At 35.1% G+C, this 12,993-nt stretch overlaps 1 protein-coding gene across 1 annotated transcript; it reads right to left on the bottom strand.

The window, feature by feature from the left end:
* Positions 1-431: 431 nt before the first annotated feature.
* LOC137727060 (pathogenesis-related protein 1A-like) lies at positions 432-1,229 on the bottom strand. Its single transcript, XM_068466000.2, has one exon. The coding sequence runs from the start codon at positions 1,159-1,161 to the stop codon at positions 679-681; it is 483 nt and encodes a 160-aa protein (XP_068322101.2). The 5' UTR covers positions 1,162-1,229; the 3' UTR covers positions 432-678.
* Between the last annotated feature and the right edge of the window lie 11,764 nt (positions 1,230-12,993).

Genomic DNA, 12,993 nt, shown 5'->3' with positions numbered 1-12,993 from the left:
GTACTCCTTACTCCCGTTACACAACCACAATCTTACCCAAAATTTTCAATCCAGAATTAGGTGAGATCGCAACCTTTACAATATGTTCAGTTCAAATAAAAGTTCCTATACAACTTTCACTTCTTATCGTGTTTAGTTATTATCCCACTTGTAATTTTATAAATCTTTCTATTTTTTTTTTTTTTTTTTTTTTTAACAAATGATGGAATAATTTACACTAAATTCATTTAAATACGGAGATAGAGATTTGAACTTGAGTGTAGAGAGAGTACATTGCTTTGGTCAACTTAATTAAGCTCATGTCTTTCTTAACGTTGATTGTTTGATATTACATTTGTTTCTTATCTCCTTTTTTCAACTACAAAGAAACCAATGCAAAGCAAACGAGGATGATAGAGGTATAGAGAAGAAGAAAAATGAATAGTATAAAATTACAAAAAAATAATACTTTGTATTTTTTTCATTTTTTAATAATTATTGTGTCGTTACCTTTCACAATAAATGATCATGTGCTAGTCACATAAGGGATGTTGAGAGTCCGGATGTATTTCTATACACCGGTTACATTTTAACGGTCTCTCATTCCCAATTTATTTCTAGTTTAATAATTTAAGCAGGATGTCCTCCCTGGATTTGTTATCAAATATTTGTCATGATCGACATATTTGAAAAATGTGTCTAGTAGGGACGTTCGTCCTCCGGCTGGTACATGGGATCGTAGCTGCAAACGACGTACTTCACTCCATTGTTGCACTTTGAAACGCCACATCCGACCTCGGTGGTTTTGCCCCAAATCACAGCAAGGTAGTGACCACATTCCTCTTTGACACATTTGTTTGATTTGTGGTCATAGAACTCCTTCTCGGTAACCCAATATTTGGTGGCATCGGCGGCGCTCATGCCGGCACCTGAGGCCAAGTTCTCACCCCAACGCCCCATTGAGTGCTCCATTGCGCAGTCGCCAACTCTTTTGTTGGCATATTCTTTAGCGTACTTGGCTAAGGTCTCGTTCCACTTGAGTGGAGCGTTACCGACCTCAGCACGGGGCTTGTTGTGTTCATCCATGGCGGCTTTGATCTCTTCAGGGGAAAGGGCGGAGACAAGAGTGAACACTAATGTGGCGGAGCAAACGGAGAACAAAAGCTTCTTGTTGAACGCCATTTTTGTTTCTCAATGTGAAAAGTACTCTTGGATGTTGTAGTATTAGAGAATGTTTAATTAAGAGATGTTTGATTGAAATGGGAGATGAGATTGTGCATATTTATAAAACATATGTCCCAAAGAGGATTTAAAAATAGGCCCTTCAAATTTGTGGTGTCGCATCTTTTTTGAGAGGGGATCCCTACAGTTAGGGTTTAGCTCACAATAAGGAGGGAAGAGACTACCTTAAATTAGAAATTTGGTCAATCTCTTTCCTAATAAAAGTGAGTTTCATTTTCTTGTCGCAAAAAGTGAGCTTTCTTTTCCTTTTCTTTTTTTTTTCTTTTTTTTTTTTTTCAAAGACGAGATGAAGGAAGAAGTGGGTAAATAACATTTTATAACTTGTAAGACAACACTAAAGAAAATTTCCCCAATTCTTACGAATATTAGTTGGTAAATTACACAAATTTGCGAAATTACTCTCTTAACTTTTTAATTACGCAATTTAACCCACATTTTCAAATTTTTACACTTCGGTCATGTCCCACATTTTGTTAAATTTGTCGTGTAACGTTTATCTTTATTAGCAACAGACATGTGATGAATGATCACCAGATGCACTTCAACTGTGATACCATGCGGCAAATAGATTATGAGAGGGAGGTGCACTTCAAGCTAGTGCAGAACCATTGCCTTATGCAATGGTCGTCCCGGAAGAAGTGTCTGAAGATACACCTTACAATTTCTTACACGACACAAAAGAAAAGAGTTTCGGGTCAACACAATAACTAATGTGGTCATTATTTAGTTACATGTTAAGAATCCATTAATAACGGGTCATTAATGGATTTACACGCAGGTATCTCGTGGGCCACCCATTCGACCCGTTAAGAAAAAAATGATTTTGATGATTTTAAAGTTAAACTACTAAAAAAACTTACTATAAAATTCAATAGCCGTAATGTATATATTATATATTAAATATGTATTATTATTCTGTATAAGTTCAAAAGAAATTAAGTTTTATTTATTTATATATTTTTAGTATCATTATTGGGATAAATTTTATAGATTAATAGTACATATAGTTTTTTACTCTTTCTTATACAGTCATACTCATAAATGTTTTACTCTCTTAAAAGTGAGATTAAAACATTATACAAATATTAAAAAATAAAAATATCAAAGTGGTTTAAAAATACTAAACATGTTAAAAAAATTGTAATAATTAATTTACAAGTGCGAATACTAATGTTTTTTCATTATGCTTTTATTTTGGGGTATGTATAAGTGGCCCTTAATACTTGAAAGACAAATGTGTTTTTATGTTTTGAAGTAATATTTATGTAACAATGTGGTATGTATTTACTACTTTAGTATTATGTTTTTCATTTGATTATTTATTTGGTTTAAAATATATTTTCTTTAACGGGTAACGGGTCGGGTCATATTAGCCGTTCATTTTAACGGGTGTTACATGACACAACATGTTAAAATATTGGGTATAACACAAATACAAGAAACAAGACACGAATGTCAGGTCTACCTAAGGGGATGAAGAAGTCATTGTTGAATGACCCATCTGTCACATCCCGGCCCGAGCGGGACCCCTGGGCGATGTGGGATATCACACATCACTAAGTGTTAATTAGTAATTTAGTTATTAACATTTTCATAATTTTGTGCATAACATCCGTACTTTATTATTGATGATATCGATACTTACACGATGAATTACAACGATGACATCTTCAAGAGGCGTTACAAGAGGCGAAGCATTATGCCGATCAAGTTGCCCAGGCACCACCACCACAGTCATTGTTTATTTTGATTAAGATAGTAATATTTAATTTGGTTTATATGTACGCCTTAAATATGTGAAAGCGACGAATTTACAAATTTGTATCCGGATTAATATAATATATTATTTGCTTAATTTCTATTATATATTTATAATAATAAAACAAAGAATAATAAAATTAAAACAAAATAAAGAATGTGGAAACCTTTACACAACAATCATTATTTCGTCGCCCAAAGCGTCGTTACGCGACGAATTATGTGTTGCCTGAAGCCCAAATGCAACTAGGGTTTGGCTTGGAAATGGGCAACAAAGTTTTAACTTGGGTGACAAAATGCTTCGTTGCGCAAAAGATTCGTGTATTTAACCATCTTCTCCAAACGCGAAAGGAAGATTTCAAAAGTGTTTAACTAAAAAAATCTGATAGCTGCCTCTTTTCCCCTCTCTCTTTCCCTCTCTCTTGCCTTATAATCCATACTCTATTCATCTTACTTCTCCTTCGGCCTTCACGTGAAATTTGTCCATCCACTCACTTGAAAGCAATAACGGTAATTTTGATTTCGTAATATATTTTCTTTTAATTTTGAACTAAAAATAACAAAATTAAGTTTGTTTTCTATAGGTTTCTTGACGATTATTGGTGCATAACGAATTTGAAATTAATTTCTTGATTTTTTTTGTGATTTAATTTAACTTATTTTATGTAGTAGTTTGATAGAAGTACTACATTTGTGTATTCAAGTATTTTTGTACACCACATACAAATTTATTTTGTGCTGTACAAAGTTATAGTACTTAACTTCGTAAGCATTTGTTCAAGAAAACTTAGTTTTCCGTTTGATATTAGTTGGATTTAGCACACGGATGCGAATCCATTACTGCAATCCAATTGATTCTTGAATTGTCCCATTTTTTTACAGTTTGGGAGTACACATTTGTGTGTCATATTTTACAATTCACGGATAAAGTTTCAATCATGGGATTTTTGGTAACATTTCATTACTGTCTTCGAGTGCATATTAGGTATTTGATATCTACACCATGTAATTGGAAAACTATACGGAGATGCTGCTGAAATTTTTCCATGACGAAATCTAATCTTGGTGGAGCCGTAAATTATAGTGCATAAATTTGCATTCCCTAATGGGATAGGCATAAGTTGAACTTGTTCTAATCCTTGCATATTTAATGTGTTAACACACAAATGGACAGACAGTGCATATAGAATCCGAACAGAGTTGCTAATGAATATTTAGATGTGATAGATCATTTTATTAACTTTGCAAAGGGACACAACTAGGGTTCAACTCAAATCAAGTGTCTAGGTCAGAAAGTAACAACTCAAAATGGGAGTTATTGGAAATGTTTGATATCATTTGGTAAAAAATGGGATTATGCAGACCTACACATGATGGAATTATCATATGGAGCGGTTAGACAATGCCTTGTCTTCATACCAATCACTAGTGGAGACTATTGAATCTAGTGTGGATGTTAATGACCAAGTCATGGATATTTTAAATGAAGCTTATCCATACGCCTCAAGCAATGACAATGAGCAAGTAGGAGATGACATGTCTCCCACCATGGACAGTGAAGCATTCGAGAAGTACGAAAGACTATTGAAAAGTTCAAAGCAAGAATTATACCTAACTTAGGAAGAATTTTTGGTACTCATGACCATTATAGTGTTGATGCATGGCAAAATCAAGTTTCATAGGTCAAACCGGTGTTTTGTTTACTTTATCAGGGTTTTGAAGAGGATGCTTCCAAAGAACAATTGTTTACCTAAAGGTTATAAAAGTGCACAGAAGGTGTTGAGGATCTCGGATTGGTGTTTGAAAAAAATTCATGCATGTGTAAATAATGGTATATTGTTCTATAAGGAGAACAAAGAGTTGGATAAATGCCATGTCTGCCATGACCGAGATATAAAATGATCTGAAGTGTCGATTTCATATTATATATTTTATTTTATTCTTAGTTATATTTTGGTTATTATTTTGGTGAAATTTTGATACTTTATTTTATATTTTAAGTGTAGGACATATAACTTTACTCTATGCAAAAAAGCCGATGAAATAATGGAGTTTTGGGGAATTTCCAACTGGAGCGAATTCAAGTATGTCAAGAAGATCGTATCAGAATTTCAGCATCATATTCCAAGATGTTTAACTATGGCGAGGTCACTCCTCTTCCTTAATGTAGCTAATATCGTTTGTTCAAAAAAATTATGACAATGTATAAAAGAACAAGTGCGAAATGCCATATTGTTGTTGCAGGCTTAATTAATTTCTAAGGGCAGTAAAAATGACGTTTTTTTAAGTTGGGCCCTTCTCCAGAGTTCTGGAAGATGGTCTAATATTCATAACAAGACCTTTTGAGCCAAATTTCGTATTGGTTTCAGTCAGAAACATAAAGAATATATGGATGGACATATTACCTAGTTAGATTGGGATTGTAATCTTTAAGTTATACTAATTTATTTTATTTCCAAGTTTCAAGAAGACCTTATTGAGGTAGGATTAGGAATAATATATAAAGTGCATCCATGCCTTACCTTTTTTTTTTTTTTTTTAAGCGACGTTGAGAGAAAACTCGGCGTAGGCTTGGATTTTATACTTCATATAATGTGTTTTCCAACTTTCTCTTCTTAGTAATATTTTCTTTGATTAATTTGATTATAATTATGCATAACTAAGTTTCTTTTGTTAGGGCGAGGCCACAAACCTTAACATGAATATGTAGTTGCAGAATTTCAGTCAAGAAGATTGTATTAAATTAACAAGTACGTCAAGAAGATTGTATCAGAACTTCATCATGATATTGCAAGGTGTTTAATCATGGTGATGTATTAAGGGACAAGTGTGCCGTGGTGCCAGATTGACGTTCCAGGCTTAATTCGGTTCTAAGGCACTGAAGATGATGTTTTCTGGAGTTGGGCCCTTCTACAAAGTTGTAGAAGACATTGTAATCTTTAACAGCAAAGCTTTTGGGCTGAATTTGGTGTTGATTTAGTCCATAATTATGGAGAACATCTGGCTGGGCAGATTGCCTAGTTTGATTAGGATGTAATCTTTACGTTATCTTAGCTATTCCATTTTGTTTTCTAGTTTTCAAGAAGACCTTATATAGGTAAGATTAGGAATAAATATATAAGGTGCAGCCATGCGTGCCTTGGGTTTTTTTTTTACGCGACATTGAGAGAGAACTCGGTAGAGGCTTGGATTTTAACACCTTTTCTTTCTCAATAATATTTTCTTTGATTTTAACTATGATTATGCATGACTACTTTTCTTTTGCTAGGGTGACGCCACAAACCTTAATATGAATATATAGTTTCTTATCAATTTGTTTATGAAAGTATGCATGTTTGCTTTGAATTATTAATCACTGTATTTAATCTACAAGTGCTTTGAATTATTAATCATTGTGTTTAATCTACTATGTCTTGATGATTGGCCACCATTAAGATATCTGGACAAGTAATTCGATTCAATTATGTGGGAATATCACCTTAGAGTTGATAAGGGTTTTTTGTGATTGATAATTGTAATTGATATTTGCAATTTCACTTAAGGCGAATATCACGTGCTTAAGAGTTGCATGTTTTTTAAAAGATTTTCACAAAGCCTAATGAGTCTTGCATATTCATATTCGAACTGAATATCACAGATGAATTGCACGTTATATATCCATTTTTTTCTTAAATATCACAAGAAGAATATGTATTAGAGAAACCTAACATTCAAAACATGTTTATGGTAATTCATAAATAATTGGTAGAACTATATAGGATCGTTAATGGCGACGTCTAAACCTAGTGCCTTTTTCCATTGGTCCTTTTCTCAAAAGTATTTTTTTTCTTTCCTGCCAAATTTTATAAGAACCCAATTTCAATTATTTCAATTTTCTTGTTTTTATCTTTTAAAATCAGAATTACAAACCTTTTCCAAAATTTGTTTTAGATAGTTAACTAATAATTCGTTTTAAAAACAAATTGTTTATATCAATCCTTGTGGAGAACGACCTTACTTGAGCCGTTACAATAACCTTATTCTCTTGCAGGTATTTCTTAGGTGTTGTTAACCCTTTTGCAATGGTGGTAAAAATCCTATAAACATCTCAAAATAGAATGACGAAGATTCTACAAAATGTGATGTGTTATCTTCCGTTAAAGCCTAAATTGCAGTGATTGTACATGTCAACGCATACTGCAAGTGACATGAGATGGCATAAGGAATGGCAGATTAATGATGATGTTATGAGACATCTTATAGACAGAGAGGCATGGAAATAATTCAATTTGAAGAACCTTGATTTTGTGGCTAACCCATGCAATGTCATATTGGGTCTTGGTACTTACGGATTCAATCCATTTGGGGTTCTAAACCAAACTCGCAACACTTGGCCGATCGTCGTAGTTCATTATAAGTGGCCACCTTGAAAGTGCTTGAAAAAAAAAATATGACGATAACTATATTAATTACCGAAGATCTAGGAAAGTTTATTGATGTTTATTTGCAGTCATTGGTTAATGAATTAAAGGATCTATGTGAAAATGGTGTCCATACATATGATAAGTCTGCTGGGAAGAAGTTCACCTCACGAGCAACGGTGATGTGAACTATAAACGATTTTCTCGCTTGTATAATGATTTCTAGCTTGAGGACTAAGGGCTATATGGCATGCCCGGTATGCAAGGAGATGTAAAATCTTCTTAGCACGATAGAAATGTATGTTATATAAGTCATTGTAGATGGTTGTCGTGGGATCACGAGTGTCGTGCGAACGATATAGCTATTTGACGGCACAATATCGACTCGCCTAAGACCCAGAGAATGGTCGGGAGATGAGATTTTGACCCAGTTGGACAATTTGGAGAATTTGGTCCGTTTGGAAAAATTGTAACTGGGCCCAGACCAACTACACATCTGAACTGGACACATAAGTTCCATGTTCATATAACGCAAGATATTGGAAGCATACCCATCTAGAAACTTGACAGAAGAAAGAAGCTTTAAAAACTCTTTCTTTCCATCCAGTTTAACTTTAAAAAATGGATGGCCCTTTCTCATTTTGTTACCGCGTCTTTCATCCACAAGGGTTGCCTTATGCCCATTTGTTCCAAATAGAGGAGAGTTTTCACCGTGTCCTTTGATTTTCCCTCAATGTCTAGAATTGTCCCCATTAATGAAAGAGTTTTTCCAATTTTTTTATCTCTAAAACCAATGAGTATTAAGTAATTTGGCCACATTCGTCATTTTTATTTTCGAAAACAGTCTCTTTTGATTAAAAAAAAAATGCAAGCGGTAGACTGCCTAATGATTAGTGCTTTCCTTTGAACCTACTAAATTCTTTCCTTGGGCTGGGTCTTGACTTAGGAACATGGAATGCGTACTGCTCTTCCTACTAGGTCTCACCCCCCCCCCCCCCCGGGTGGGGGTGAACAAGTGGAACCACCAGATTTGTCTATAAAAATTTATACTTTATTTTACAGTGGAGCAATCATAGTCCGGGTTCAAACTCTCCCCTCTCTTTCTAGTGTAAACCAAGGTTCTAAAAGACGTTAAGGGCTAGTCGGGCGACAAGTTGGGGCCTAGCGCCCAGGCGGACTAGGCGTATTTAAATAAATCTATTATATTTTGTGTAAATAATTGTCTATTTATACTTAAAATATATATAATTACATCATAAACTACAAAATAGAATGACATATATATTATGAAGTATTGAACATAATGAAAACATGGGGAACAAACATATAATGTGTGTTCATTGAAGTATCCAACAACTCTCTTACAATTTAAAGTTATTTATTTTCTGTCTAAGTGAGTCGGAACCTAGGTGGGTCTGAGTGGGCTAGGCGGGTGCCTCAACAGGTCTAGGCTCCCTTTCTAAATTTTCAAACACCTAGGCATTAATCAAGACGGTGGCCAACCATCTAGCGCCTAGGCAGGGCCTAGGCAACGCCAGACGGAGATTTTTACAACAGTGGTGTAACTAAAAGTAGTAAAATCACTCTTCTATTAAAGAAAAACATTCCCTTTTCAAAACAAAAAGTCAGATTAAAATAGAATATCAAACATATCTACCGTAGCTACCTCAACTGAATTTTTTCACTTTTTATTTATCGTTAGAGCCTAAAGCCCACAAACACAAAAAAAGGAAGCCAGAACAAGTATTTTCCAAGAGGGTATTATCAAACCAATGAATATTTAAGATAATTAGCTTCATAGCCAAAATCAGCCAGACCATCGCCGTAAAGTTACTCTTTATACACTGGCACCACCTTGCGATTCCATCTAACGGGGAATGATCACGAGTCTTCTCTTACAATGCGAATAATAAATGTTATACTAACCATTTATTTTATAAAAATAGAAGTTCTCAATTGAAAATGTATGTCTTATTTTCTATATTATGTAAAAATAATTGGGAGTTGAATCCCTCAGCCTTATTAAACTTGAGTTGTTCTTTTTGGTTCCATGTTTGTTGATCACTTTGTTTGCTCGTAACACACACACACACACACACACACACACACACACACACACACATATTCTGTTTATTTTTAGTTCTTCATTCATTGCATTTCTATATTTTCATATGTTGCTTTTTTTCTTTCTTGGTTCCATGTTTGTTGATCACTTTGTTTGTTCGTAACGTTCGTGTACACACACTCACACATTCTGTTTATTTTTAGTTCTTCATTCATTGCATTTCTATATTTTCATAGTTTGTTTTTTTTTTCTTGGAGAAATACATTATCATATGTATTATATAACACAAACACTTTTTTCCTTCAGAGCGAGCATATATAGGGGTGAAATTTTTTGCCAAATTACCATACCATACCAAAGTTGTAACAAAAAATTTGTAGCATTGGTATTGGTACGGTACTTGTACCGTACCATACATTGTCGGTACGGTAATGGTATTCAAAACCATTACCAGTGCTATAGTGTACCGTATCACTACTATTAATATTATATCATTTATTTATTCATTTATATATATATATATATATATATATATATATATATATAATTAGGTATTATTATCATTATACATGCACTTTATATTTTTTTCCTAGTCATTTATCCAAAATCATCCTCTCACCCTCTAACCTCTACTTTCCAATGAAAAAAACTAAGCCTTCTTACCGTTGCGACTTCATCTTTTCACTCATCTTGCTATCGACTTCATCTTCGTTGCTCCTATTCCGGTGACTCTTTCTCCGCAGTCCATCTCATCTTCTCTTTCATCAAATTAGGTTGTCTTTCTCCCTGGTTTCATCTATCAAGTTAATTTTTGTACAATTTTAAAGAATGTAGAGATGGAATTTAGGAATCTTTGTACTATTTTTTTTAGGGATGATGGGTTCTTTCAGCAATTCTTCCATCTATTTACTTATTTTTTCTTAAATGAATTTCTATAAAATTCCCAAAGAGAGTGGCCGAAATAGGTTCAGGCCTTGAATTGGGTTGGAAAAAAACCAAATTTTGCCCCAAAAAAGTAGCCCAAAACAAAGTGGTAATTACCATTACCATACGATGCCAATCAAACTATTTGCCATGCCGAAATTTGGTATACCAAAAATTTGGCACTGTAATGCTAATAGATTTTGTCATACCAAAAGTTTGGTAAGGTAATTGGTACATGAATTTTGATACGATAATCGTACCAATACCACCCCTAAGCATATATAACAAAAGCAGTTAAGTTGGGTTAAAAGTTGAAATAAAGAACGTCTCCTCTAGAAAGTGGACCATATTGTATGGTAATGCGACAAATAATCAATATTGTTCATCACATGTTTTATAAAAGTGAGCCCGCATTCACATGATTCCCAACTATGATTAATTAATACAAATATTATTTTGTTGTAAAATCGATGATGTGTGCAGTGGAATAAAAGAAACAAGACACAAAATTTACGAGGTTCATCTACAGTCAGTGTGATTGGAGTACGTCCTCGGAGCAGCAGTGGTGCTTCCATTATAATTTAGAATAATAAGAGTACAAAATAACTCTCTCTCTATTATCCCCTCTCATCTTCCTCTCTTTTCTCTCTTCCTTTTCTTCTCCTCTCATTCATATCTTTCTTCCTCTTATGTGTGCCTCACTGGCTTCTATATCCTTATTCGTTTTATAAGCAAAGAGAACACTATTTACTTTACAAATTTTCCACAAATGAATAGTGAAAATACTGTGCATAAACAGTAACAAACTATTCATGTAGGCCATCCACATACTATTCACAACATTCCCCCTTGGATGGCCACAAGTCTTCGATTGATTCGTTAAAATCTTGATCTGTTTTGGATGCTCCTCCTGATGAGTATCTCCCCCTAATTTCAAATCATTTAGGCTGATTGTTGATCATTCTACTTTAATCTCTTAGCAAGAAGAGTTTCCGAAAAAGGTGTTTTACTTGTTGTTAACTTTCCACATGCTTGTTCTTGAACTGGGTTGGAGGGCCTTCTGCTAGATTTCCTCCAAAGGTCTAAATTTACTACTTTTATCTGGAGCTGAATTTGATTCAAGGGTGGTGGACACTTGATCTTGAATCGGACTTGTGATTTCTTTAAGGGTTGTCTAGGCTTGATCTTGAATGAAATTGGACCATGAGGAGCTTCATGTGGCAAGTGACCTTTGGCTTTGTCGGGATGAATCAACATGTGTTTGTTGCGCTTGTCTCCACATGTTTCAATGTATCATTTTTGCTTGCCTTATCTGTTCCCTTTGCATAAGAGGTATTTTCCTTGGTTTTGCTCCATGCATGTGTGGTATCTTCTCTTGTAGTATTTGTTCATTGATGTAGGAGTGGAATGCAACCCTTGCAATTGGTTGGTTCATCACTTCTTGGTGACTCATCCATGTGTGGCAGCTTCAGTGTAAATAGCCAACATCATATCAACAGTTGAAGATGAGTACTCGAGAATAATGCAAGGTAAGCAACCAGGCAAAGGTTCTGGCCAGTCGGTTCCTTACCGAAAGTTTGAGTAGAGGTTCCGACATATTGCTTTCTTTTATCTTTGTCTTGTAGGTAAGAACAAGGACAAAGGAAAAGACAGGGAGATTGCAGGATATGAGATAATCTTGCTCTCGTCCCTGATGCTATGAGATAATCTTGCTCTAGTATGACTGGTTTTGAAGAGGTATTCTCATAGAGGAAGAAAACTGGGTATTTCAAGATGCTTTGTTGAAGATGCATTCTCGGAGATGAGGAAGAGTTAGGTATTCTTGCAAGTCTGCCTTGTTATGGAGAATGAAGGTCAAAATATATAGAGATTTTTCAATAGCAAGTAGTGGTGTTGTGCCTTTACTCTTGTTAGCAATTGTGGTGTAATTAGAATAGTAAGATTTACGTGTTTTCAACTTTATCAGAGATCTTTGACAAAGTTGCACGCTATATCCGAAAAAGATGAGATTGTGTCTGAAAAATGCCAAAGAACTTTATTCAGGAAAATCTGGCTTTTGAAATTCGGAGAGCGATGCCTCTTCGATCTCTGAACAAGTGGCTCTGTTGCCTCTTTTTTTATAGAGACATCAATTGTGTTCAAGAGTATGCTTAGAAAGTTATTACCTATAGAAATTTTCCCTTTCTTCACTTCTCAGATTTTATTTGACCACTTTTTCCTTCATCATTTTTGAAGCTTGCCCATCTAACATTTTCTTAGATTTGTGTGACATCCCACATCACCCAGGGGAGTGATCCTTAAATGTATATTCCAATCCCTACCTAGCACGAGGCCTTTTGGGAGCTCACTGGCTTCGGGTTCCGTAAGAACTCCGAAGTTAAGCGAGAAGGGGGCTAGAGCAATCCCATGATGGGTGACCCATTGGGAAGTTGCTCGTGAGCTCCCAAAAACAAAACCGTGAGGGAATGGTAAGCCCAAAGCGGACAATATCGTGCTACGGTGGTGAAGCGGGCCCGGGACGTGATCCGCCCCGGGCCGGGATGTGACAATTTGATATCAGAGCCTAAGCCTGGTCGCGTGTGTGCCGACGAGGACGTCGGGCCCCCAAGGGGGTGGATTGTGACA

This window comes from Pyrus communis, chromosome 5 (genome assembly GCF_041283825.1).
Source record: "Pyrus communis isolate YQ-2024b chromosome 5, ASM4128382v1, whole genome shotgun sequence".
NCBI classification, from domain to species: domain Eukaryota; kingdom Viridiplantae; phylum Streptophyta; class Magnoliopsida; order Rosales; family Rosaceae; genus Pyrus; species Pyrus communis.
The sequence above is the reverse complement of the archived record's forward strand: the minus strand, read 5'-3'. Positions and strand labels throughout refer to the sequence as shown.

What these genes read in the sequence shown, in the direction of transcription:
- LOC137727060 (XM_068466000.2), bottom strand. Translation starts at nt 1,161, where the DNA reads ATGGCGTTCAACAAGAAGCTTTTGTTCTCCGTTTGCTCCGCCACATTA.